Source organism: Lucilia cuprina, chromosome 4 (genome assembly GCF_022045245.1).
Source record: "Lucilia cuprina isolate Lc7/37 chromosome 4, ASM2204524v1, whole genome shotgun sequence".
NCBI lineage: Eukaryota > Metazoa > Arthropoda > Insecta > Diptera > Calliphoridae > Lucilia > Lucilia cuprina.
The window spans coordinates 90,995,473-91,023,091 of NC_060952.1; the positions used below are offsets into that span (position 1 = coordinate 90,995,473).

Below are 27,619 nucleotides of genomic sequence, written 5' to 3' on the forward strand. Positions count from 1 at the left end.
CTCAAAAACCTTAGAAGGAATAAACATCAGATTGAATTTATTTTTAGATTAACTAATCAGACTTTTAATTGGCATTTGATTGCCAACTCGAAAAAAAGCTCCTAATCTGCTAGATTTGATTTAAAACATATCGAAAATGTATTTTTTTCGAACAAGATTTGCTTATGCAACACTGCGTTGTGTCTAGGATAAGAAAATACGACAATAGGTTATCAATTCAAATTGAATGTTTTGATCAAAAAAGTGACATTTTATTTTGAAAATTAAAAAAAACAAATTATAATTTTAAAATTAATGGTATTTAATAAATAAATTAAAATAAATGGAAACACCTCCAAGAGGTTTACGCAAATGTAGTAGATTTGAAGCCAGTGAAAACATAGCATAAGCTCTTTAACATGTTCGAAAAATATTCAAAAATTTAGATCCTGTTCTGCACTTCGATTGCGTTTTCGCATTAAGTTTAGCTACGATGGAAAATTGGTATTCCGAGAAACAACGGAATCGTAAGTAAGCAAGTATAAATGTATAGTCGGGCATAGCCGACCACATGTTAAAAATGGTATGTATGTCTGTATGTTTTTTTAACTTTCTTCCAGAATATTTTTATTTATTTTTGGCAAAAAAAGAGATTTTTTACAAAAGGGCTTAAAGGGAAGTAGGGAATAATATGGTAATATCCATACAAAGTCACTTATGTAGAATTTAAAAGAGTAATTAGTGTTTATAGATAAATTTTGACTTTCAAGTCATTTTCTGAAAGGAGTTATTATGGGGGCCGATCATTAAAAAAAATCGGTAATGTCATTAAAATTTCTATAGAACTTTCCCCAAATTTCATCCACCTTGTGCACAAGATTTACATGGACAGCCAGCCAGACGGACGGATGTAGCTTAATTGACTCAGGAAACGATTCCAAGCCGATTGGTGTTACAAGTATTTAAGGATGTTACAAACATCAGCACCCTCGTAGTTAATCTTCTTGAATAATTTCAATGAACTTGTTTAGAAAAATTTCAATAGAATTAGAAATTTCATATTTTACTCAAAAACAAACAGTGTCCATCCTATCACAGTCATTCCTATGAAAACAATTGAAAAAAATTCTATGTGCAACATGAATTTTTATATTTATATTGTGTAATGGATTTCATTTGTACGTACATATTTTCAATTTACAAACAAGCAATTTACAAGCAAAATAATATACAGTGTATAATTAAAAATTAAAAAAAAAATAGTAATATAAAATAAAATTCAACTAATAAAATGCATAACCACAGTTAAAATAACAAATTGAAGCTAGAAATCATGTATGTATAAGTATAATACGCCTTTTATAGATGTTAATCGTCACTAAAATTAAATATACCCATTGACCATATCAAAGGTGTATTGGTTTCTACTTCCACCGAACATAAGGCATAAGTATTTGAAGTACTAACCATGCCGCCAAATTTTAAACAACTATTAGCTGAAATTAGAAGGTAATTAATAATATACGAATATAGTATTGTATTAAGAAGACATACTTAAGTTCCATTTTAAACCTTTGGTTGTAACATTTGTAGCCTCTTGACCCACTGGTATTAAAGCACACCATCTCTGCGCTTGCACTAATTCCGAGGGTATTGTTATGGAATGTTTGCCTGGCTTTAGAAGCCATGTCAATGAATTGCCGCTTAATAAATAAATATTGAAAAAATCTTGTTCGAATTTATATATGGTATTAATGTTAGCCATTATCTGATCAAAACGTCCAGAAGTGTCATGGTATACTATAATGTCTTGTATTTGTTGCTCCTGTAAAATGGGTCTAACGGTTTTAATGGCCTTCGTAAAATCGGTAGCACTTTGATCGGGCGTATGAATGTATTGAGTGTCTTGGCTATTAAAATATTGTCTTGTTTCTTCGGTTATAGAATCAAAGTCTCCCGATATTATATCTGGTGATTTTAATACGCACTCCCCGGTGGTCTCGTACAACTTAAGAAACTGTCGCCAACGATTGGCGCCTCCATCAATGCAATAGCGTGTAGTGGCTAATTTATGTTTTTATTGGTATAAAGAAATATTAATTGTTATGACTAATATAATTGTCTAATATAATTGATGCATTTACCATTTTGCCATAACTCTGTTACCACATGTTGAGGTATTCGTATCTCCCGATTAAGTACTAAGCAGACATGACCTTTGCCGACTTTATATGGTGGTTCTATTATATCTGCTGGTTGCCATTGAAATCTTTTGCTAAGTCCTCCATTCGCCTTTGACCCCAAATCATTGGACATTATAAATTTCCTATATTTGCTATAGTTTTTATAGTTACACCAAAAAAATAAAATTGTTGTTGTTGTACGCATCAAATTAAATGGTACCGCAAGACAGCTGTTCGTCAGTGTTGCCATTGTTGTAATTTTCGTGCGTGAGTATTATGTATATATTGGGAATATTATTTATTTTCTGATAGACTACAAAAATATTATCATCCTTTCGCTATTTAGGATTGGAATCATATGATTTATATTCGGAAATAACTTTAACCAGGTTAGATCTTTCAAAAATATTAAAAATTCCAGAAATTAATTAACATACACCCAATTTACACGATGATTTTTTTTCATGTTTGCCCAGACGTCTGTTTTCATGTTTGTCGGTGATTGTTGGTGAGCGGGGAAGAGGAGAATGGGGGGTAAGAAAACAAACATGATTTGGGATTTTCATGATTGTTTTTGACATTCCTCTTTAAACTGATTCGTACTGTTGATATTATGCTCATGTAAAATAATTAATTATGTCTTTTTTTACATGAAAACATTAAAATTTGCATTAAAAAAAATACTATAGCGTGTAATTAAATTTTTTTAAATTACGAATAAGTAATTAAAAAGGATTATACAATTAAACATCAAAAAAAGACATGCATTGTTGCATGTAAAAAATCACCGTATAAATGTTCATGATTTTTTTGAAGATTCTCAAAAAAGAATTGGAAAAAACAGACGTCTGAAAAGTCTTCATGTAAATTGCGCCATAGCAGTGTACAACAAATACAACAATACAAAAAAACAGGCGATTTGTTATTGTAGAATAATCCCATCTGTCAAAAAAAGCTGTGTGTGTAGAATGAAAAAGCAACAAATAAACACAATAAAAATATGAGTTTTTAGCAATTATTTAAATTTTTAACTATTAATATTAATATATTATATTAATTAAACGTGGAATGTCTGAAAATCATAACTATATCTATTGGGAAGACCAATTTTCCGAATTAAACGTGTTTTTTGTGAAAAGTGATTGGTCGTGTTAAAAATAGTTGAAACTGATTTGGAACGTATGCCGGAGCTAAAGATTTTCTGTTTTTATCAAGAGAGAAGGATATCAAAGACATTTAATCACGATTGACCTAGAAAAATCCTTTAAAGACATAATTTTCTTCACTTTTTAAAATTTTTACACCTTTTGCGATTTTTTTCTATGTAAACAAACAGGAATTTTGACAGATAAGATTGTAAAAGCTGATGATCAGCTGTGCGGACGAGGCTACCTTATTAAGTGTACACTGCGCCATAGTTTGTTTACTTTTTTGTTTTATTTAAATTTGATACGGCAACGTTGTAAAAATGCTAGATTGCCATAGTATGAAATTTTTTCTTTTTTTAACCCATTAGGGTGGTCAATTATTAAGCCTTTTCCATAACCGGATTAAGAATAGTTATTTAACTTCCTGACATTAATATACTTCTATACACAATTTTAATAAATTTTCTTTATTTTCTCTTCGAAATTTAACATTATAACAGTTTAAACCTTAATATAACCTCCCATTTTACAAATAATTTCTAATGTTTTTCTTTTCATTTCTCTTCAATTCATGTGTATATATTTTTCTCTACCACAAATAACGACTTAATGTTTTCAAAATTACAAAATGTATAATAGGACTTAAAAAATTAATAAATGCACATTTCCGATATAAAAAATTACAGTTTAAAATTCTTGATAATTTTATTCTCCCTTATATACAGGCTTACGCTTTTCGGCAAATGCTTGCAAACCTTCCAATCTATCTTTTGTAGGTATAACCTGAGCATAGCATACCTCTTCAATGGAATAACCGCTATTAAGATCAACTTGTATACCCTTATCAATAGCTAATTTAGCCATACGAACACCAATTGGACCATTTGGTAAAATTTCTTCAGCCAAAGCTACCGCCTTTTGGTAAGCAGCATCTTTAGTTTCATTTTGTGGCACTACATGGTTAACAATACCCATTTCTTTGGCATCTTTACCGTTGAAAACGCGGGCAGTAAATATCAATTCCTTTGCTAAGGAAGGTGATAAAATCCTAGGCAAACGTTGGGTACCACCAGCGCCGGGTATAATTGCCAATTTGGTCTCTACCAAACCCATTTTTGTTGTGTCTGCTGCGGTACGCATATCACAAGCCAAAGCCATTTCCAGGCCACCGCCTAAAGCGGCACCATCCAGAGCCGCTATGACTGGCATGGGTAATTGTTCAATTGTCACCAAAAGTTCACGTAAACTGCTGACAAATGCACTAACATCTTCTTGTTTCATGCTCTTGCGTTCTTTCAAATCGGCACCGGCACAGAAAATACCGGGAGTAAGACTTCTCAAAATAACCACACGAGATTGATTATCTCGTTTTAGTTCTGACAATATGTCCGAGAAGGTTTCCACCAAACCACGACTGAAGGCATTTTTAGCTTCTGGACGATTCAGACCCAAAACTGTGATGCCAGTTTGACTGCCCTCCAAACGTTGGACAACAACCTCGTTACCCGTAGCAGCTTGTACAGAATATTTATATTTTGTTGTTATGCTAGGGACAACAAGGCTGCGTAGGCTTAAACGAGCGGTTTTTAATAAATTTGTAGTGATAATTGACATATTTCTGGTGGCTGAAAGGTGAAAATTTAAAAAAATTTAATAAAATTGGCAAATGATTATAAAACAACCGTACCAATTGCGAAAAAAAACAAACAGCTGTTCGAGTCTTTTTATCAATGATGTTTTATGCTGCCACTTTTTTCCCAAAAATAGTCAAATTTTAAACTATGGTAGCACTTTTCGGTTTGTACATTATTGCCAGATTTGTTATTTTATCAGCAAATTTTGAAGAATTTGAAGATTTGAATTTATGTTATTTACATAAATTATTTATTTTTAAACGTTCAGTTGTTGTTGTAACAGCTCGACTGTGGTTGATACGTTCAGTTCGATACCTTTGGTTTTAACTTATAAAAAGTCTATTGCTTTCTTAATGAAAAAATGAAATATTTTAATTATTGTAAATTCCTTTTTTTGTGATTATTCATAATCTGGCAGCTTTATATGTCTGTTTATTATTATTTGCGCGGATTTTGGTTGATAATTCTGTTTAACTATTTTGTTTTGTGTTTACAACCTTATGGATTGCAGAAATATTTATTTTGATTAAAAAACTTAATAAATAAATTTACAAATATTCATATACATAACAGTTAAAGTTAGAAACTCTGAAAATTAGCAGAAAAATGTCAAAGAAAATAACATCATCACAGAGATCTGGAACAACCAAAACAAAGCAAATGTCTTTGAGTTCATTTTTGGGTTGTAGTCAAAATAAAAAAGGTAAAAATAGTTTAACATTTTCTGGTGATTAAATCTAATGAATAATTATTTTAGATACTGCACTAGCAGCAGCAAGAAAACCTATGAATCCTATTTATTTAGACTCTGATACAGATGAAGAACAGGAAGATGATGCGAAAAGTACCACTAGTTCACAGAAATCCAAAGAACTTCCAGCCAAAAAGGAAAACAATAATAACAATATATTAATTAAAAAATATGTTTTTGAAGATGTTGATAAATCACCTTTAGCGCCTATAAAAACTAAAACCAATATTGGCACAGACTTAAAACAGGACACGTTATCCAGTTCAATACTTAACTCCCCTATGAAAATTAATTTTGATGACATCGAAAATACCTATCAAACGTCTATGAAATCTCTTAATGAAAGTATAGAAAAAATGACTAGAGAGCGCAATAAATTTACGCTTACACCAATTAAAAATTCTTCCTCAACAGCAGCATCAACTGAATCGTCTAAAGTCTTAAATATATCATGTGAAGATGATCAAGACGATAGTTTTGATGATCTGGTCAATCAAACTAATCGATACAAAAACAATAACCCTATCTCAGCTGCCACTAATAGAACTGTAATTGATTTAAATAGTAAATTTGGTAAAACAAATGATGATTACTCACCGAAGGATGAAGAAGAGAAGTCACTGAAATTAACACAATTAACACCGCCCACAAAAATTGAGATGAAACCAAATAGATCCACAATACAGCTAGAACCTGAGCCCGTTTTTGATATCGATGATATGGAGGAAGAGGAAAGGCAAATAAAAGCCGAACAAAATGAAATGAAGAAATGGAATAAGCCTGCCACTATCGAAAGCAACAATAAACAAAATTTGGTGAATGCCTCGGAATCTGCAGCAACAAAAACAAAAACCACAACAGATGATAATTTGAGCTGCTCTAAAAAAGTGGAAAAACCCAATATAAATATAGTTTTTGAAAGTGGCCTTAATGATTATTTATGTGATTTAATGCAAAGTCATCATTTCAAAACGGGCGTTAACGAAGTAAGTACAATATTGAATACAAACAATTTGAATTTTCCAGTTTTAGTTAGATTTGCATGTATTATTTAAAAGTAATTCTATCATCTTTTGATACCTACTATTGCTTTTATCGTATTTCCATTTAAAGGAAAATATTCATGTACTCAAATCAAGCTTATCGTTTTTCAAAACGAAATACTCCGAATTGATGGAAAAATATTGCAATATAATTGATCAAATACCAGCCGATTATTTTAATTCTATTGGAGGCTTTGAGCCGGGTACATTTCTGAAATTAAAAATAATACGACAAAAATTCAAAGCTAAAACTAAACTACTTAATACTACATTGGAAAAAAAGGAGCATCAACAAAGCACATATTTAAATATAGATGATGTAGAGACAGAGGATGAAGATGAAAAGTCACACAATTTAAAACAATTAATACCTCCCACAAAAATTGAGGTAAAACCAAATAGACCCACAATACAACTGGAACCTGAACCCGATTTTGATATCGATGATATGGAAGAAGAGGAAAGACAAATAAAAGCCGAACAAAATATAATAAACAAATGTAATAAGCCTACCACCAGCGGAAGCAACTATTGTAATGGAGCACCTGAGGATGAAGATGATTTAATAGAAATAAAGCCCAGCAATAGCAAAGAAAAAATCTCTACAGTTAATGTAGAAAAAATGTCAGAGTTAACGCGTTTTAGGGAAGAATTAGTACATGATCTATGTGAAGATGAGGAGGAGGAAGATGAGGAACAAACTTATTTAAAAGAAACCATATGTTTGGATGACTATGACGATGACGTTAAAAACTATAACAATACAAAATCAACTAATGGAGATAATTTGGGAGCAGATATTGAAGAAGATGATTGCGAATTGGATGATTTATTAAATGATATTAAAGAACAAGATAATGAGCTAAAGGGACGTCAATCCCTGTTCAATGGTTATGCCTATAGAGATTTTGATGAGGATAAACAGCCGATTAAGGAACAGCCACCAGCACAACGTATCACATTTCCGGTGGAAACTAATCAAAAAGCTAAAACACCTGAAATTGATGAAGATGGATTTCCAGTAAGTGAAAAATTAACTTTTTTAAACTATCCAGCATAAGTTATGTTAATTTTCTTTGATTTCTTGAAATTTCTCAATTCGAATTAAAAAATTTAAAAATATTAGCTCAAAGAATATACTTTTTAAAATCCAAATTAAGAAAACTAATTAAACTCTCTTTAAGATATATGATCCGGAACAATTTGAATTGGCCTATTCACAAGCAGCGGCAAAATATTCTTCCAACTATAATAAACCGTCAATCAGCACCTCTGCTACCACCACTATAACTATAGATGATGATGAAGATTTCGATAATCGACCCAGTACTAGCCACCGTTCATCTTTAGCAAATGATTTGCTAAAAACGCCCACAACAAAAACGGATATACGGCCGACTTTAACAAAATCTGCTCAAAAAATAGCTGGTAATTTTCATTCGAATGTTCATAATGATGGTATAACCGGTGAATTTGATGGTTGTAATTATCCACATTCAGAGCGTATGATGCAAGCTTTACGCTTTAATTTTGGTCTTAAAAGTTTTCGTCCCAATCAATTGCAGGTGATAAATGCTGCTCTATTGGGATATGATTGTTTTGTTCTAATGCCAACGGGTGGTGGCAAATCATTGTGTTATCAATTACCCGCCATACTTACAGAGGGAGTTACAATTGTTATAAGTCCTTTAAAATCTCTTATTTCCGATCAAGTAAATAAATTGTCTTCACTGGATGTAAGTGGTTTTGTCTAACAATTAGGGTGAAATTTAAATAATATTGATATTTTCTCCCTTAGATCTATGCCAAAAACTTTTCTGGTGATCAATCTATACAGGAACAACGTGCTATATACTGTGATTTAGAGACCACACCGCCACGGATAAAAATTTTATATGTGACGCCTGAAAAGATATCAAGTTCGGCTAAATTTCAAGATCTTTTAGATACTTTATATAAGAACAACTCTATTAGTCGTTTTGTCATAGACGAGGCTCATTGTGTATCACAGTGGGGTCATGATTTTCGTCCCGACTACAAACGTTTGGGCATATTAAGAAAACGTTTCCCAAAAGTCAATACCATGGCTTTGACCGCAACTGCTACGCCACGTGTAAGACTGGATATATTAAAACAGTTAAACTTAACAAAACCCAAATGGTTTTTATCTAGTTTTAATCGCAGCAATCTCAAATACACGGTACTGCCGAAAAAAGGCGCTGCCACATTGGAAGATATCAAAACATTTATACGTTCTCGTCCTTCTACCGATAGCGGTATTATTTATTGTTTATCACGCAAAGAATGTGATGATGTAGCGAAAGGTATGTGTTCGGCGGGCATAAGAGCATGTGCTTATCATGCTGGCCTAAGTGATAGTGTACGAGAGTCCCGACAAAAGGATTGGATAACTAATAAAGTACGTGTAATATGTGCTACCATAGCATTTGGTATGGGCATTGATAAACCTGATGTACGTTTTGTTTTACATTATTCGTTGCCCAAGTCTATAGAGGGCTATTATCAAGAGGCCGGTCGTGCTGGACGCGATGGTGAATTAGCCCATTGTATTTTGTACTATAACTATGGTGATATGTTACGTTATCGCAAAATGATGGATAGTAAGTTTAACAAGGAGTTTGTTTTCCAATGCCTATCGACGAAAACCGTTTCTTTTCTGTTTTTCTTTACAGTGGACAAATCTGTAAACTATGATGTTAAAAGAATTCATGTGGAAAATTTAAATCGTATTGTGGGTTATTGTGAAAATGTTGCCGATTGTCGTCGAGCTCAGCAGTTGGATTATTTCGGTGAACATTTTACTCGTGAGGATTGTTTGAAAACTAAAGAAACTGCTTGTGATAATTGTTTAAAGCAGAAACGTTATCAGGTAAAATGAAGTTAAAAAGGAAATCTTAAGAGCTTGGTATAATTCCCATATCCATTTTTTTTTTTAGAAAATTGATGCTTTGGAACATTGTCGAAAGATTGTGCGCTGTGTAAAGGACTTATGTAGTGGGCGTTCTCGATTTACTCTACTGCATATTGGTAATATAATTAATTTGGTTGTCATAAAGACTAGAGACTACAGACTATAGCCTTAATTGTAGACAGGAATTTGGACTGTAGTCGTGACTATAAACTGGAATTTAAGTTTGGGTATAGGCTAGGCTATAGTGTTGACTATAGACTGGACTTTATATTGTCTTGACTATCGACTGGACTTGACTGGTATTGCATTGACTTTAGATTGGACTAAATACGTGATTGAATACAGTAAATGCTTGACTATAGTGATAATAGTCTAGAGACTGAACTATAGTCTTGACTATAGACTGGACTGTAGTATTCATTATAGACTGGACAACAGTCCTCACTATAGACTGGAGTATAAGCTTGACCATAACCTGGATTATAGTATTCTATAGAATGGACTAGAGTTAAGGCTTGTCTAGAAACATGAGAGTTCAAAAAATATTAAAATTACAATACTTTCTTTACAGCTGATGTTCTTAAAGGTTCAAATATAAAGAAAATCATCGATAATGGTCACAATAAAACACCTCATCATGGTATTCTTAAAGATTGGGATAAAGCCGATATTCAAAGGCTATTACGCATAATGGTAACACAGGAATATTTACGTGAAGATCTTATTTTTGCCAATGATATACCGCAGGCGTATATCTATTTAGGAGCTAAAGTTGAAATAATAATGAAAGAAAAACTCACTATGGAATTCCCATTGACGCGCAAAGAAGGTAAAGCTCAGGCCCTTAGTCTTAGTAATGAAATGGTCGAGAGTGAGAATAAAGCATCATCGAAAAGTAGTCAACAACTTAAAGATATCTATGAACGTTGTTATTCCGATCTACTTGATCTTTGTCGTACAATTGCGGCTGCACGAAATGTTACTATGGCTAGTATTATGAACATACAGGCGATTAAGGCTATGGCAGAGCTACTGCCCGAAACTGAAGCGGATATGTGTTCAATACCTCATGTAACAAAGGCAAATTTCGATAAATATGGTGAAAAGTTATTAGAAATAACAAGGAATTATGCTGCCGAAAAATTATGTCTGCTAATGGATCTGGAGGAGTTGGAGGAAGTAGAAAAGGAAAAGGCGCCGTCCAAAAGTTCAACACTAAAACGTGTACGTGCGGATAGTAGCGATGACATGGAAGATGATGATGGTGAAGATTGGGGTAGAGCTGCGGCTTCACAAGGTAGTTCTAATGCAAGTGGTAGTGGTAGTTATCGTGGCGGTAAGAGAAAACGCAGTTGGCGAGGTGGAGGCGCCAAGAAATATCGTAAATCTGGAGGTGCGGCAGCTTCTTCATCGTGGGGTGCAGCCGCAACATCTTCCCCTAGACGTAAGTATACCAGCAAAAAGAGTTTTGGTTCGCCAGGACGTAAGAAAGCAGCGCGTGGTGGTCGGGGAGCATCAAGTGCTGCAGCACGTAATAGTGGCGGTGGTGGCACATGGATTGCAAAGAGAACAGGTAAATAAAATTTCTTGTCTTTTTTAATTGAATTGTATATAGGACTTTTAAAATATTTCAGGTACAAGTGGCGGTTTTCAATTGATGCCTTTACCAACATCAAAATAGTTTGTTAATTATTTTTTTATTAAAGTGTTTTTTAATACTTTTCGTTACTATACATATAAATTCATATAGTTTTTTGTATTTTATCACTTAATTAGATTTCTTAAGAGCATTAATAAGCATTTATAAAAATAGCCGTTAATTTAATAAATAAATTTTTTTTTTTTAATTTAATTGAAATTCTAATTGTTACATAGCCAAAGGAATAATATGTTGAGATACATATAAATTCAATGGTATTGGTTAAAATGGACATTACGATGGGCGGGTACGTTAATGATTCGATTGAATATTAAAGATTTCATTTAACAGTTGTGGGACGACTTGAATTCCATCCAATCTGTGAAATACTGTTATATTCAATATAATATATTAACTGAAATTAGTCATCAACATTATACAGAGTTGTATTAAAACTGTTTCACATAAAAATAGTAATACAGTGCACACAGGTCGATAACACTGTGTTTATTGGCAAAAAACTGGCAACACTATAGCCGATAAAACGGCTTGGGCTTGTACGAATATGAATGCGAAAGCAGAATTACAGAAATAATTGCAAGTATATTTTGAAGTATTCTTTTTTTGAAGAGCTCCGTAAAAATGCCGTAAACAATAAAAATATTTAGAAAATTGATAAATAAATAATTTAATTTATTAATTTAACTATTAAACACTTCCTAACTGTTTGAAGTTTTAAATCCACCACCAAATTGTACATGGTTAGGATAAAAATAAAAAGTGGAACAATCTAAAGTAACTCATTGAAAAATAGAAAAAAAAAACAGCAGACAAGCAGGCAGGCACAAAAAGCGAAAGCGAACAAAAAGCAAATGTAATAAAAAGGTAAGAGAATTTAACACAAAAAAACTGGATTTTAAACTAAAAAAGGGAAATAGTAAATGGCATAGTTTATATATTTTTTCTCCAGTCTATTTTTTTGGGAAAATAACACAAAAAATGGACAATTTAGAACCCTGGAATATGTTTACCAATGATTTTGAGCCAGATGAGAGCAATATGGATGATGCGACTGTGGAAAATGAAGATGAGGAAGGTGACGGTGGTGAAGATGTGCCATTTAGTATACCCTCACCAGTACAGAATATGCAGGTTAAAGAAGAGCCTCAAGAGGCTGCCGAAGAAATGTTCGATGATGATAATGACAACAATATTCCATTACACTTTCTCTCTGACGCTGCCAATAACAATGAAAACAATAACGAAGACGACAGTCGTATTCGTAATCGCGAAGAGGATGATGCCCTCTTTGATTTCGGTTTAGAATCATCAAATTCTCAAAATCGTTCTTTATTCAATAAATTCTCAGTAAACGACAAAGATTATCCGAATTTAACGCCAGAAGACCAATACTACAATGCTATGGTCAAATTCGAAGATGCAGTCATTTATATATGCCCGGCCTGCGGTCATGAATTCAGTTCCCAAGATGCCTGGAAAAATCACTTGAATGTTATACATCTTTTTAATACACGTCGTGGCTTAAATTTCATACAACTCGATAAACTCTATCATGAATGCATGGAATGCCATAAACGTATTGCTATGCACAGTATGGAGAATTTACTCAAGCATAAATTCACCCATTTACCGTTTAGATGTAGCAAATGTATGGTATGCAAGCGTCAGTATAAATATCGTCAAGATCTTATGGTGCATTTGCGAATGACCCACCGTGACGATTTGATTGCTCTGCTTAAAAAGGAACATACGAAAACTAAGAATGCCAATACACAGCCGCAAACAATACGCTCAATATTGAGTCGCTCAGATGGCAGCGGAGGACCTCAAAATAGTGCCAGACCTAAAATATCGATTGGTATGGTTAAAGAGAATGCTACAGATTTATTTGATAACATTGAAGTGAAAAATGAAGTACTCAATGAAGATGAGGAGGATGATATGATGGGCGATGATAGTCAACCACCGCCAGCCAAAAGGCCAGCTATGGAATTGCCCGCATTTCTGGATGACGGTTCTACAAATGGTTCAGCTCCCGATCAAACGTTAACAAGTCGTCCAACTAAATCTTCTGCAACAGATGAAATAGATGCTTCATTGGAAGAGTATGTTCTATTCACTTGTCCCCAATGTGGTACCGAGTGTGAGACACAAGCTCAGTGGCGTCAACATATTGAATATGTACATGAATTTGGTACAAGAAGGGGTCTGAATTTTCGTGAACTTCTTAATCAACAGGCTCAGTGTATGAGTTGTAATGTGGTAAGTAATAGTTTTGTTTAATTTTTATATCCTACACCGACCTCTGTATTGGATTTTGTGCTAATGCATGTAACACATACAAATATTGTTCACAAAACCCACCTTAAAGTTTCAAATTTCTTCAGAGTCTATCTGTGTGACTGGCTATCCATATAAAGTTTGTGGACAAAGTCTGATGAATATAGTTAGAATCGGCCCTCATACAACTCGTAATGATCGGGGCCCATTTGACCCTCACAAAAAGCCACCTTTAGAATAAAAAGAATGTTCCGTAGTTAATTTAAAACCCTAATATTATGATAAAATTCACCATACATATTTTAAATTTAAACATAAACCCATCTATCGATTTGGGAATCGGTCCTTTTTGGTCCCTAGATCTCTAATAATACCTATTTATTTAAATACGCCGATAAATTATTTATAAAAATATTCCTTTTTTCAGATCATCTCAAACTCTTCTATGCGCAGTCTACAAGTACATAAATTCAGTCATTTACCCTACAAAAAATGGATGAGTTGTAAACTTTGCTTTGATTCTTTTAATGCAAATCGGGATATTGTCAAACATTTGGCCGCTAAACATCATTTGGTTTCGGAAAATAATACACCAGCAGCTGCTGCACAAAATAACGATGACGATAGTCAAGAAGCATTTGGGTTTGGTGGTGGCGGCGGAGGTGGCTTTGCGGATGATTATGAAGATGGCGGAGGTGGTGGTGGGGGTGGTTTTGGAACGTCAGATAGTAAAAATATATCAGCAGGACCGGATGTCTATACTACGAGATTAGAGGAACGTGATGTATTCGAACAGCATATAACGTATATTTGTCCAGCATGTGGTAAGGAATATAATGATAAGAAAGTATGGCGTAAACATATTGTAGAGATACATAAGTTGGGTGAATTGGAAAATTTAAATTTTGAAAATATAAACGATCGTCAATTGAAGTGTAGGGAATGTGATAAGATTATAACGAATGCCTATGGCATACAGAATGCTCAACAGCATCGTATGACTCACATGCAGTATAAATCGTTTGCCAAGTGTCGTTTATGTCGTAAAACCTATACCGATCGTAAAGGTTTAATCAAGCACTTGAGAAACTCTCATAAATTGGGAGCAAGAGGCCCAGGCTATGGACAAATTAATCCAGTACCATCGGCAGCAGCCACAAATTACGGCAGTAGCAGCGGTGGCGGTGGCACTGGCAGTGGGGCTAATACCTTCAAACCATTCGTCAAAAAACCCTATAAAATAGCTCACTATCCTCCTAAGGAAATTGTAAGACTTTCAAATTATACCTATGAAATTGTACATTTAATTGAAGACGATGATGATGATGACGATGTAACCGTAGTGGGTGGCTATGATTTCGCCAAAGGTGATGCTCATTTATATCAAAATAATAATTCCCCATATAATACACCGCCAAAAAGAAGTAGTAATAGTAATGTGGAACAAATTACCCGACATAAATGTGTCGACTGTGGTTCCATTTTTCCCACACCGCAAGCTTTACAATATCACATTAAACAGGAACATGATTTTGTTGATTATCAAAATTCTTCCTCGAATCAGGGCACTCAGCAAAATGAGGAGAAATCTAATGATACGGATGATTTATTAGTGCCCAGTCGGGATGTTGATGTTCAGCCAGACGATCACACAACCATGGACTGTAATTTTATTTATTTATGTCCTCAATGTGGCTTAGAATTTCGCTCACAAATCCAGTGGCGTCGTCATATTAATGTTGAACATAACTTTGATAAACGTGAATATTTGGGCTTTCGTGCTTTGGATAAATTTCGTTATCAGTGTAGACAATGCAAGGATACCGTGACTAGTTCAAAACTTAAGGGTCTGCAGGATCATAAATTTCGTCATTGTCCTTATAAACTTTATTTGAAGTGTCTGCTGTGCGGCCAATCGTACAATCACAAACCCAATATGATTGCCCATTTGCGACAAAGACACAACATAGTAGAACTTGCGGATGGATCGGGGGGAGCAGCAGGAAGTGGTGGTGGTGGCGGTTCCTCTATGGAATCAAAACAGCAAAGATATTCCTCAAATTTACATACAAACAGCTCTACTTCTAAGGAATTTAATGATGCCCCCGCTAGACCTATACGACATACCGATCCTTCTACTAACAACACAAATCGACCACCGGGTTTGAAAACTGTCGAAGATGTTATATCTTTTCACAATGCTGTAGATCATGAAACTATAACGTATCATTGTCCCTCATGCAATCAAAGTTTCGATTCTCATGTCTTTTGGCGTAAACACATTGTAGAAGAGCACAATTTGAATAGTCGCGAAGGTTTGAATTTCCGACAATTGGATGAACATCATTACATTTGTTTGCAGTGCTATAAAAGAGTCACGGTCACGCACACCAAGGGCGCTATAGGACAATTGCAATCGCATAAATTTAGACATTTGCCATATAAATCATTCAGCTGTACCGCCTGCCAGGGAGAGTTTGTACGTAAGCAAATGTTTTTCAAACACTTGGATAAAAACACCAACAAATGTTCGGGCATTAATCCGGAAGCTAGTTTTATGGATGGTGGCGAAACTAGCAGCGCCTTTAATAATGACGAAGAAAGTGGTGTTGATTTTAATACTACAACTACGGAAACTGGCACTAGTGGTGGCAGTTCAGCTAAATTCTCTTGGCCTACACGCGCCTCACTGCCAGCCCAATCAACTAATGCGGCGAATTCCAGTGAATCAACTACCGAAAATCAGGGCTGTTTTACTTTGAATTGTCCCCAATGTGGAGCTGATTTCGATACTACACGCGGTTGGCGTGAACACATAAATATCGAACATAATCTCAATAATCGTACAGTTTTAAATTTCAAAAAGATCAGTGCCAAACTACACCTCTGTTTGGAATGCAATGAAACGGTAAATGGACGCAAATTACGCGATCTACAGGTGCATAAATTCAAGCACTTACCCTATGGCGCCTATTTACATTGTCGCTATTGTTCTATGAAATATTTCCATATTAGCAATATGCAAGAGCATTTAAAGAATAAACATCCCAATATGGTGCAAAAAATGAAAAACTATGAAGACGATTGTGTTACACTCGATGAGGATGACGAGGGTAATGGCGAGGGAGTAATAAACAACAATGATTTAGAGGCGTCAGGCCTAGATGCTGAGGCGGATGATAGTAGTGCTGGTTTGGAAGATGTAGTCGATATAGATTTATTAGAGGCAGAGGCCGAAATTGAAGAAGTTGATCCCGATAATGTTGAATCTGATGAACAATATCTTTTAGGTTAAGATTTCCTAATTACACAAAACAAAATAATGAAAAGTAATAACTACAACAAATACAAGTTATTTATATTATATATACATATAACTGAAATAATTATTACATTATTTTTTATTTTATTTCTTACAACACACTCTCTTACATTTAACTAGTTTAACATTTGTCTGAAACTATTTAAAAATGTTTTTCTTTTAATTTCTTTGGAATGCATTATTTTATTATGTTTTATCATATTTATAAGTATTTATCTTTTTTTTATTATATACAATTGTAAATTCACCTTTATATATATACCTTTTATTAAGCCCTTTCCAGCTAAAGTTTTTTTTTTCATTTAATTACATTATTTTTCTACTTTATTTCTCACAAGTCTCTTATCATCTAGTTTTTAACACATGTCCCCCCTTCCCCTTTATTAAATTAAACATAATTTATAGTTTAATAACAAGAAATCTATTATTAAGAGAAAAAAAGCATCAATAACAATAACAAAACAAAAACGTAATAAAGTTTCAGTTGAAAAAGAAGAAAAAACTTAATTTTCTAATTTTCATTTTAAATCGAGTTTTAATTGTCAAACAATCATGCTGCCTGGTTTGGCAGTATGAATTTAGCACTGCTTTATCTACCGTTTAAAGCACAAACAGTGTTGCATACTTTAGGGATTAAAATTAAAGTAAATTTCAAAACAGCCTTAAGATATGTTTTGCTATTTGCATTAAAACTTTATTTTTTAAAAAAATACAACTTGCTGCTGAATTCTGATATCCTGGTATTTCACACAAATTTTAAAATTGCATTTTGATGAGAAAAAAAGCTACAACAACAACAAAGCGATTGAATGCAAAACAAATCAAAGTTTCTTCCTTAAATTATATAAAAAAACACAATTTTTTATTAATTTTTTTTTTTAATTTTTATTTAATGAAATTTTTTATATTTTCTTTCTTTTTATGTTTAAATCTCAGTTGAATAATAAAGTTTTTTTTTGTTTGTAAATAATAATAAAATAAGAAAAGGGCATAATAGTTACAAGTTTAAGAGTCCAAAATACATGTTTTTCTTTTCTTTTTTTTTATAAAATTTGAATTTCAGTTAAATTAAAACATATTTTTTCAATATATAATATTTAGTTTAAAAAAAAAAACATAACGATTTGTTTTTTAAATAAAACAAAAAATGTTTTATCGTAAATTTTAAAGCGTTACAAAAAAAAACATAATGGAATTAAATACAAGTTTTTAAATAATGTTTAAAAAATGTCAAAACTTATACATTATCAAAATCGTTAGAAAGGGGGGGGGAAATGGTTTGTTTTGGTTTTAATAAGAAAGAAAACTTGATTTTTGTTTTTAAAAGACAAAGAAGTAAGTAATCTTTCCATTAGTTCGTTAAAACATACAGCATATAATAATTGTTATATATGTGTGTGAGTTGTGTTACTATGTATTATTATTTTGTTTTTCTTTTTATAATTAATATGTATATTTTATATAAGTTAGTATATTGTATATACCATATATATAATTATTATTATTTTTTTTTAATATAATAATGCAATTTAGAGAAAGAAAGCAATATTCTTTTTATATATATATTTTTTTCATTTTTTTGTTGTTGTCTGCGGTTTGTTGGGTGGTTGGTTGGTTGTGTAGTGTTGTAATGTTTTGAGTGTTTTATCTAATTTTACATTTTAACCTTGAGCTGAATTAGCATTGGCCAATTCCCGATAGGCTTCTTGCAGAGCATGTTGCATTTCAGGTGTTAATTGGCTAGCACAGACTTGGAAGACCTCGGGATTCGTTTCGACTTGTTTAACAATGGCCAACATACGTGAACCCACCTCACTAACTACAGCTACCACTTTGTTAGCAAATGCTTGAGCGATTATAGAAACAATACGTGGTAAATTACAATTGTTGGCACCCAAAATGACGGGATGATTGGCTTGTATTAAATCACACAAATAACCATAAATATGTGGAGCCTCATCGCTGTCTTCGGTAACGGGCAACCAGGAGAACCTATACACATATACAAAAAATGTGTTAGTTTGTTATAGAAAAAACATTTTCTTGTTAACACTTACCAAACATTAATGATTTCATCGACATTTTGTAAAGCAGATTTGTTGTACATTAAAATTTTCGATACAGCAGAAATGGCATTCTCTGTGGGATTTATATTTTCGGGTTCACGACTCTTGGGATCGTTGACAACTTGTACCAACAATGGAATGATTTGTGCACAGGTTACAGCAAATTGTTCACCACCAAATTGACCTAAAACACCGCAACCATAAGCGGCTGCTTGACGTACTTCGGGTGATTTATCGCAAACGTATTGCAACAAGGCAGGTGTAAAGAACTGTTGATAGGGAGCACTAGCTGGGCCGCAGAATTCTGTGAAAAGCATTAAATATTATGGATTGTTTATTAAGAACTTGTAAATGTACTTTTTCATTAAACTTTGTTAAAAAAAAAGTTTTTTTCTTCGAAATGTATATTTCAAAAATTATCACATCCACACTTACCAATAACATCATCGAATGCACACAATCCCCACTGTCTGTCCGACCATGAACGTGCTGGATCCAAAAGTTTAACAAAATGTTTAACAACATGTTCAAAGTGTGGCAAAAATTGTGCCTTATTGGTCACGAATAGAGAATGCAAAATGTCAATAACTTTAGATAATATATAAGTATCGGTATCATCTTGTTCGGCCAATTCCTCTTCAACACCATCATCGTAATCCTCTTCGTTGCGAGCAGCCAAACGTTTGTCGGCACGTTCAAAGTGTTCATCCATATATTTGGTGATAATTTCCAAGACTTGTTTCATGGCTTCGTCGTTGAGGCAGTTGGGTCCCAGAGTTTCGATACATTTGGCCAATGAATTCAAGAGTTCAGCCTGTACATCGGCTTCGGGTTCGGTGCCAATGACCTTTAAGAGTTCGGGACAAATGTAAAGCCACATACCTTCCAAATATTGAGGTCCCTTGATTTTAGCACAATCTAAAAGATAGGGCAATGATTCAGCAGCAGCAGTACGTACACCATCATGGAAATAGAATTTCAACATGGGCACCATTAGACGTACAACTTCTTCGGCATAATCAGCGAAACCGTCCTTAAGCTCACGAGCATAGCATACTAACATTTCACAGGCCGAAGCTTTGTCTTCCATGCCGGCTGTGCGTATGGCAAAGTTTTGTTGTTCTCCCAAATTAATGAAAGACCAATCGACATCGCCTTCAATATCCTCAACCTCATCGTTGTCCAAGAGAGCAACTTCTGGTTTCATGGCAGCTGTGCGCATAACGGGACCCATAACCAAGGGTAAATATTGTTCAAATTGTTTGCCCAAAATTTTGCACATACGTGCCCAGGCTGTAATCAAATACGAAGTCTGAGGATCATCATCAGGCAAATCGCCTTCGGTGTGGGTCTTCAACAACATGTCCATGACTTCACCGGCATCAGTGATGAATTTCTCACGGCCTACAGCCAAACCAATAAGACTGACACATTCAATAGTCTTGCCACGCAACATGCGTAAATCTTCCGAGTTGGCGTTTTGTATAATGAACTTCAAACAGGGCATCAAACGATCGTAGTATGCAACAAATTCTTTTTCACAGGTATCGGCCACCGAAGCAATAGTAGTAACTACTTGTTCCAATACGAATTTATTACCCTTCTCAACCAATTCTTTGAATTTAGAGTTGAGTACAGCTTCCAATTTAGCCATGATGCCATCCAAATAACGGGTCAAAATGTTTTTGGGACAATCTTCAGAGAAGTTGACCAAGGCAGCACCAGCATGAGCCTGCACGCGTGGATTCTGCACATCATCCAACAAGGAGAGTAGACCGGGTACAACTTGGGCGTGGAATTTCTTTTCAAATGTGGGAGCAAAATCTGTAGACATTTGACCGATGGCATTACAGGCAGCATAACGTACACGAGGATGAGGATCGCTCAAGAAGTTCAAAACACCAGACATAACCTGCTCCAACATGGCTTCCATTTGTTTGTGGCAACCTTCTCCAATGGCAGAGATGGCCATAAGGGCGGCATAACGTTGCTTCCAATCGGCATGACCCAACATAGCTGGCAAAGAGTTCATGACTTGGGGCAAAACAGTTTTACCTCCTAATCCGCAAGCCAAACGATCCAAGGAGGACTCGGCAATAACATTGTTGTCACTGTTATCATCGTCGGTGACAACATCCGAAGTGGCCCAGTCTTCATCATCATCCATATCGGTCATCATTTGCAAAACCAATGGAATCAAAGCATTAACATACTTTTCAGCACGTTTACGTACCATAGCGGGAGCATTTTCAGCCAAGGAAACCATAACTTCCAAAACCAAATGGCGCCAGCTGTCTTCGATATCTTGAGAGCTGAAAACCTAAAACAAAAGTATATGTTCAACATTGTTCTATCTTATTCGGCTTTCGTTTCTGCTTACCTTCATGCAAATTTCGAAAATAACTTCCAATTGTGGACGCAAGAATTTTGGACAAGTTTCGGTCATATCAATCAATAGTTTCACCAACGATTGATCATCTTGTGCCTCAATACTTTCAGCTGTGATCATAATCATACGTGGCAATAAATCACCAAATTGCTTATAGATAACAGCCTCCTTTTCCTTGTCGTGTTGCAAGATGAAAGCACCAATAGCACGTACAGCCTGGAAACGCACTTCAGCATCAGCTGTGGGTTCCATACTCTTGGCCAACATCTGTTTAATCAAGTCCAAATATTGAGTCTCTTGATTACCAAAAATCGATGGTACACTAGCGAAAATACGCAAGGCTGATTCTTGCAATGGTGGCGAGGGTGAGTTGGCGCATTGGAACAGAAATTGCAAGAAATCAGGCCATTGATTGTTGCCATCATCATCGATAAGATTGCGTGCTGCTTCGGCTACTACTTCACAAATTTTACGACGTAAATTGGGTGTTACATCTTGTTGGACGGCGAGTAAAATTTGTTGTAGTAATTGACCTTGAGCTTCTTGCGGTAACTAAACGCAAAGAAGAAGAATGTAAAACATAGAATAAAAGAAATGAATAATAAAAACAAACATTGCGTGTAAATTAAACACAAAAACACATGTAATAGATGGCTTATAAAAATATATATTTTAAATTTATTTCCAAATCTTTATAAAACCACATAAACTAATAACACGCATAAAATTTCCTTGATTTACACAATTTATCGCTTGCAACTAGTGTTAGTAGTTTAAACTCTTTGCATATACATTTGATTTTATTACTGATTACCACTATTTTATATGTAAATTAATAAATAAAACAAAACTAGACTAGAATTAAATTAGAACTGAACAGATCTAGAGCTTTACTAAAATTAAACTGGAACTAAACTCGAACTGAAATATCACCAAACTATAACATAAGTAGATCTGAACTGGGTTAGAACTGAACCAAAACTGAACTAGAACTGAACTAAAAATGAACTAGAACTGAACTAAAACTGAACTAGAACTGAACTAGAATTGAACTAGAACTGAACTAGAACTGAACTAGAACTGAACTAGAACTGAACTAGAAATGAACTAGAACTGAACTAGAACTGAACGAGAACTGAACTAGAACTGAACTAGAACTGAACTAGAACTGAACTAGAACTGAACTAGAACTGAACTAGAACTGAACTAGAACTGAACTAGAACTGAATTAGAACTGAACTAGAACTGAACTTGTACTGGAGCTGAACTTTAACTGAACTAGAACTGAAATAGAACTAGAACTGAACTTTAACTGAACTAGAAGTGCACTGAACTGAACTAAAACTTAACTAGAACTGAACTAGAGCTGAACTAGAGCTGAACTAGAACTGAACTAGAACTGAACTTGTACTGGAGCTGAACTTTAACTGAAATAGAACTAGAACTGCACTTGAATTAGAACTGAACTAGAAGTGCACTGGAACTGAACTAAAACTAAACTAGAACTGAATTAGAGCTGAACTAGAACTGAACTAGAACTGAACTAGAACTGAACTAGAACTGAACTAGAACTGAACTAGAACTGAACTAGAACTGAACTAGAACTGAACTAGAACTAGAACTGAACTAGAACTGAACTAGAACTAAACTAGAACTGAACTAGAACTGAACTAGAACTGAACCAAAACTGAACTAGAACTCAACTAGACCTTAACTAGAACTGAACTAGAACTAAACTAGAACTGAAGTAGAACTGAACTGAACTGGACTAGAACTAAACTAGACATAAACTAGACCTTGGGGGTTACTCTGTAACTCGAAATACATTGTGTTTTGAAAACATCTACTTTTGAATTAAAATACGGATCTAGAATTAAAACAAATCTAAATTGGAAAAGATAACCTAAAATAAAACGGAAATAGAACAAACCTAGAACTGAATTTGATCAGAATTAGAAATGTCTTATAAATAAATTAGTATGACAATTTTCCATGTAATATTACTACATTAACTTCATAGGTGTTAAATGCTTTAAGAGGTCACAGTATGATATTCAGTACTATACCATTAAGGGAACAATAAGAAGTAAAGAACATTATCAATAATAAGTTTATGCATATAACAAAAGTTGATTGCATCTGGAGAATCTAAAACGTCTTTTTTAATCTTATAAAATTGTTAGAGTTTCAAATTGAAACTTTCAATGTAATTATTTGAAATAAATAGGTTTAAAACATATCTCAAGTTGAGAATACCAAATGTATAAAAACTAAAATACTGCATTTAAATGGCTCTGTGAACTCGTATCAGAATAATGAATATTAATTGACTTTTTCAGTTTGAATTTTAAGTTTTATCTGTTTCTATGAGTTAGCTTTTGTGCAAAAAATTCTCTAATCTATATTTCTAACATATTTTTGAATGATTCTTTTTTTTAGATTTTGAAAGAAACAATAAATATACTTTGACTTTAAAGATGACCTAATTTCTTGAACACAATGGTAATCAAAATAAACGTGTCTTAATTAGTAGGGAAATTAGATAACAGATATATGTATGTATGTACTATGCACAATTTCCTACAAAAAAAAAAATTGTTTTATGTCGAGAGTAAGTATAATAGACTGACTCATAAAGGCAGCAGAAAGTTATTTGATTAATGTGCTAATAATAATTACATATACAAACATATAGTATATTTAATGATGTCCATCTCTTTAAGTGATTTCTAAATTTAATAAATTAATTTAATGAATATAATGTTAAAGACCAGTCTAAAATTCCAAATTTTTAAAAGCAATTTAAATTGCTAGCTTGCAAAGTCACCATTAGTTTGAAAATATTTTGAATAAATGGTATATTTTGTAACAACTTCTGTGAGTCTTTGTAATGAAACTGTGAAAGTCCTAGTAATTACTATATATTAAATATAAAAACCTCAACATTAATTTATTTATAATTGTTTTTGTTTTCATTTCTCTAGCACCGTATTACATGAAATTTTTCCTAGTTTTATTACTTTATTAACTATAAATTGACCTGACCTTAGAGTGTCAAACTATCAACAATAAAGTGGAGCAATATATAGAATGCTAAATATACTCTATTGAATATAAAATGGCAAAACAGAAATTAGCCCTGACATAACCTATTTTTTTTTTTCGTACACACAATACAAAAACACATTTCTTTCTTTTTCATATAATATAATGAAAAATAAAATAAATATAAAATATTAACAACAACAACATATGTACGTACGTATGTGTATAAAGGCAGAGGGATTGGAGTGTGTTATTAGTGGGAAAGGTTGTTGGATAGATAGAATGGCAGCAGTCTGACAGACTACCTGCTTGATTTTTAAGTTTTTTTCTTTTTTTTTTTGCACAAGTTGTTTTTGTTTGTTTGTGTGTGTGTTTATTTTGGCAAACCGAAAGATAAGAGAAAAGAAAAATGAATAAAATGGCAATGCCATAAACAACAAATACACACCAAGAAGATGATAAACAAAGTAAAAACAAAAAATCAAGTACATTTTAAAGAAAAAAAAATTATTAAATTAAATAAAGATTATTAAAAAGGTATACAATATACCATGTACAACGTGTGCATTTTCATAAATAATTAAGAAATTTAAGTAGGACGGACATAGACGATGTTGTTACGCGCTATACCAGTGAACACTGTAAAAATGTTAAACTCGGAAATAAAACGCTATAGAATAAAATGTACAGAATTTGATAGACAATTACAAAAGCTATAAACTAATACATATTCTCCATATGAAGGGAGGCATGATCTTCTAGATCTTCAAATCTAGGTTTAGATCATTTTATAGTTATGGTACACTTGAAGTTTATTATTGGTTTCAGTTTAAATACAGTTCTAGCTCAATTTTTGTACGGCTTTAGTTTAGTTTTATATCAGTTCTAGTTGAGATCTATTTCAGTCCAAATATAGTTCAATTCTATTACAGTTCTTGCTTGGTTCTAGTTCAACTGTAACTAATATCTATTTTTAGAGATTAATATCTAATCTCTAATCCTGTTTTAGTTTGATTCTATTTCAGTAGTAGTTCAACTATAATCCAGTCCTATTTAATGTTTAATTTGGTTCTAATTTAGTTATTTTTAGTTCTAGTTTAGTTTTACAGTTCAATTCATATTAGTCAAGTTCTGTCCAGTTCCAGTTCATTTCTTTATATGTACATCAATTCCAGTATAGTTCAAGAATTATTAATCCGATCGTTTATTTAGAAATTTTCATTTTTATCTGTTTCATTTTTACCAGTAATTGAAACTGATTCTAACCGATTGCTATACTTTAATACGTTTGTAGCAACATCACAAAAAGGTTGTAAGGACTATGTAGGTATATCTTAAATCTAAACATTTGATTAATATTAGTATAACACTCACCTCTTTATAAAATTCTAAAAATTCCGAAGTAAAAAGACGACGCAATAGAACGGCAGCCATTTGACGGGCCTCTTCGGATTGTTGGCCATTATGAATGGTGGCCAATAGATGAGTTACCTTAAGTTCACGGGACACACTGTTGTAAGTATCCTGTAGGGATATAAAGAAAAAAAGAAATTCAATTTAAAATATTCAATTCTATATAAAAACTAAAAGATGTAGGTATGTAGTTAAAAGTTAATAATAATTTCAGAATGTTTTTATATTATGTACAAACATATGACAACATTCCATTGCAAGGTCACTTACATATAGTACCTATGATGGTACTGTTATACACCACAAAGAATAGGGGTAGAGGAGGTTTTTGTAAATGACAGGGAGTACTTTTATATGCATGTAAATATACAACTAGTGGTGGTGGTGACAATAAATCAATAGGCACCATAAGAGAATAAAAAAACACAAAAAAAATTGCATGTATTTTGAGATTTATTTCTGCAAACTCATGCAATTTTAATTTGATTTTTTATTAGATTTTACAAAATGCGTCATTATATATTAGGATCACATTTTGGGGTCTTCAACAAATAGCAACCACCCGCCACCACCCTACATATAAACAAAACCAAAAAAATTCTTTACTAACAGAGTGACAGTTGTTGTCAATGTGATGTTTTTCTGTGTTTTTTTCTTAATTATTTTTGCTATTGTTGGCTTTGTTTTGCTTCCGTTCCATGAATCATTTTTCTTAGAAAAATGAATATAACATCTTCTATACTATATTAAAGCAGTAAGAAATTGTTAATGGTTTAGTTTATTAATATTTAATTTAGCTCATCAATATCAAATGTTATTTTTAGACTAAATCCAGAGAATTCTTTAAAAATTAGTTAATTTCTTAGCATTTTTATTAAGCGTAGAAGCAAAAGAAAAAAAAAAACACGTTTCGCGCTATAAAAGAAATCCACCACAGCATTTTTGCCATGTTCCCCCTATGATGTGGGAAAATATACGAAATGGGGGCTGAACCTTCACACCAACATGGTTAATAGAACACCCCCTTGAAATTGTTCCAGAAAACTTTATGCCTGCTATTTTTTTCACTTTTTTTGCTTTTCGTTATAAAAATAGAAAATACTAAATGTTTTTTAATTATTTTTACACACCTCAGCTTGTTGTCTCACTTCATTGTCGGTAGATAACAAAGAATTTAAGATTTGTTGAAACTGATCAGCTGCCATTGTGTTTTTGTTGTGAAATTGTTGCTGTTTTTCCACAATAAACTTTCAAATTCCTTTTATTTGGTTGATGACAAATTTATTTTGATTTTTTTCTCTGCTCTTTGTTTCAACTACAATATATTCTTTTTTTTTTCTTTTCCTTTTTTTTATGTTTCAAATATATTATCCGCCTCGCGAACCGCACGCAAGCACGATGCAAAAAAAAGAACCAACAAAATTCTTCGTTAGTGATGGTATGCAATGTAACGAGTTAAGTGTGTTGAAAATTGTGCAAAGAAAGTAGTTGGTAGTAGTGTGGTGTAGCCAGGTGAAGTAATTATCGCTGCAAAATTTAGCGTTTTGTTTTTTCTGGTAGCACTTTAAACACAAGATACGAAAAATACATTGTTGTTTGACAAACCAGAATATGCTAGATCGTCAAACATATGTTTTTTATATGCTACATCAAACAAAATCTGTTTGAAGTAAAAATTCACCGATTTTTGGTCGGCTAGTGGTGATGTGGTATATTGTTTTTTGCAGGATTAAATGAAAATCCATTAGTGGACTTTTTGGTAACACAGGCAAAC

At 33.2% G+C, this 27,619-nt stretch overlaps 5 protein-coding genes across 8 annotated transcripts; 2 read left to right on the top strand and 3 right to left on the bottom strand.

Moving 5' to 3' along the window:
- The first annotated feature begins 310 nt into the window (after positions 1-310).
- Positions 311-11,522, top strand: LOC111681812 (Bloom syndrome protein homolog). Of its 2 annotated transcripts, none has more exons than XM_046948733.1 (10): positions 311-562; positions 5,518-5,647; positions 5,702-6,681; positions 6,809-7,759; positions 7,923-8,474; positions 8,537-9,359; positions 9,432-9,628; positions 9,696-9,786; positions 10,242-11,243; positions 11,305-11,522. In XM_046948733.1, the coding sequence occupies exons 1-10, from the start codon at positions 551-553 to the stop codon at positions 11,349-11,351; spliced, it is 4,785 nt and encodes a 1,594-aa protein (XP_046804689.1). In that variant the 5' UTR covers positions 311-550; the 3' UTR covers positions 11,352-11,522. The 2 variants fall into 2 exon arrangements, with proteins under 2 accessions (XP_046804689.1, XP_046804690.1); XM_046948734.1 differs by having other exon boundaries at positions 311-506.
- Positions 1,113-2,408, bottom strand: LOC111681805 (thiamin pyrophosphokinase 1). Its single transcript, XM_023443703.2, has 3 exons — positions 2,124-2,408; positions 1,534-2,043; positions 1,113-1,475 (listed from the first exon to the last, which is right to left on the bottom strand). Exons 1-3 carry the CDS (start codon positions 2,365-2,367, stop codon positions 1,348-1,350), a joined length of 882 nt encoding a protein of 293 aa, XP_023299471.2. The 5' UTR covers positions 2,368-2,408; the 3' UTR covers positions 1,113-1,347.
- LOC111681804 (methylglutaconyl-CoA hydratase, mitochondrial) lies at positions 3,923-5,138 on the bottom strand. Its single transcript, XM_023443702.2, has 2 exons — positions 4,998-5,138; positions 3,923-4,935 (listed from the first exon to the last, which is right to left on the bottom strand). Exon 2 carries the CDS (start codon positions 4,922-4,924, stop codon positions 4,016-4,018), a length of 909 nt encoding a protein of 302 aa, XP_023299470.2. The 5' UTR covers positions 4,925-4,935; positions 4,998-5,138; the 3' UTR covers positions 3,923-4,015.
- A 372-nt stretch (positions 11,523-11,894) lies between the features above and the next one.
- On the top strand, positions 11,895-17,451 carry LOC111681798. Of its 2 annotated transcripts, none has more exons than XM_046950200.1 (3): positions 11,895-12,194; positions 12,260-13,592; positions 14,038-17,451. In XM_046950200.1, exons 2-3 carry the CDS (start codon positions 12,309-12,311, stop codon positions 16,903-16,905), a joined length of 4,152 nt encoding a protein of 1,383 aa, XP_046806156.1. In that variant the 5' UTR covers positions 11,895-12,194; positions 12,260-12,308; the 3' UTR covers positions 16,906-17,451. The 2 variants fall into 2 exon arrangements, with proteins under 2 accessions (XP_046806156.1, XP_023299463.2); XM_023443695.2 differs by having other exon boundaries at positions 12,280-13,592.
- A 407-nt stretch (positions 17,452-17,858) lies between these two features.
- LOC111681787 (importin-5) lies at positions 17,859-27,267 on the bottom strand. Of its 2 annotated transcripts, none has more exons than XM_023443681.2 (6): positions 26,976-27,267; positions 25,807-25,956; positions 21,379-21,939; positions 19,434-21,318; positions 18,990-19,302; positions 17,859-18,924 (listed from the first exon to the last, which is right to left on the bottom strand). In XM_023443681.2, exons 1-6 carry the CDS (start codon positions 27,048-27,050, stop codon positions 18,594-18,596), a joined length of 3,315 nt encoding a protein of 1,104 aa, XP_023299449.1. In that variant the 5' UTR covers positions 27,051-27,267; the 3' UTR covers positions 17,859-18,593. The 2 variants fall into 2 exon arrangements, with proteins under 2 accessions (XP_023299449.1, XP_046806157.1); XM_046950201.1 differs by lacking the exon at positions 26,976-27,267 and adding an exon at positions 26,116-26,333.
- Positions 27,268-27,619: the final 352 nt, after the last annotated feature.

Bases quoted from the DNA above. Each gene is read 5' to 3' on its own strand.
- LOC111681787 (XM_023443681.2), bottom strand. From the start codon at position 27,050: ATGGCAGCTGATCAGTTTCAACAAATCTTAAATTCTTTGTTATCTACC. The intron at 21,940-25,806 runs GTGAGTGTTATA...CTTTGCGTTTAG, and splicing joins TTTTAGAATTTTATAAAGAG to TTACCGCAAGAAGCTCAAGG. The intron at 21,319-21,378 runs GTAAGCAGAAAC...CTTTTGTTTTAG, and splicing joins TTTTCGAAATTTGCATGAAG to GTTTTCAGCTCTCAAGATAT.
- LOC111681812 (XM_046948733.1), top strand. The intron at 6,682-6,808 runs GTAAGTACAATA...TTCCATTTAAAG, and splicing joins TCAAAACGGGCGTTAACGAA to GAAAATATTCATGTACTCAA. The intron at 9,360-9,431 runs GTAAGTTTAACA...TTTTCTTTACAG, and splicing joins TTATCGCAAAATGATGGATA to TGGACAAATCTGTAAACTAT.
- LOC111681798 (XM_046950200.1), top strand. From the start codon at position 12,309: ATGGACAATTTAGAACCCTGGAATATGTTTACCAATGATTTTGAGCCA. The intron at 13,593-14,037 runs GTAAGTAATAGT...TCCTTTTTTCAG, and splicing joins AGTGTATGAGTTGTAATGTG to ATCATCTCAAACTCTTCTAT.
- LOC111681804 (XM_023443702.2), bottom strand. From the start codon at position 4,924: ATGTCAATTATCACTACAAATTTATTAAAAACCGCTCGTTTAAGCCTA.
- LOC111681805 (XM_023443703.2), bottom strand. From the start codon at position 2,367: ATGCGTACAACAACAACAATTTTATTTTTTTGGTGTAACTATAAAAAC. The intron at 2,044-2,123 runs GTAAATGCATCA...AACATAAATTAG, and splicing joins AACAGAGTTATGGCAAAATG to CCACTACACGCTATTGCATT. The intron at 1,476-1,533 runs GTATGTCTTCTT...TTCTAATTTCAG, and splicing joins AGGTTTAAAATGGAACTTAA to CTAATAGTTGTTTAAAATTT.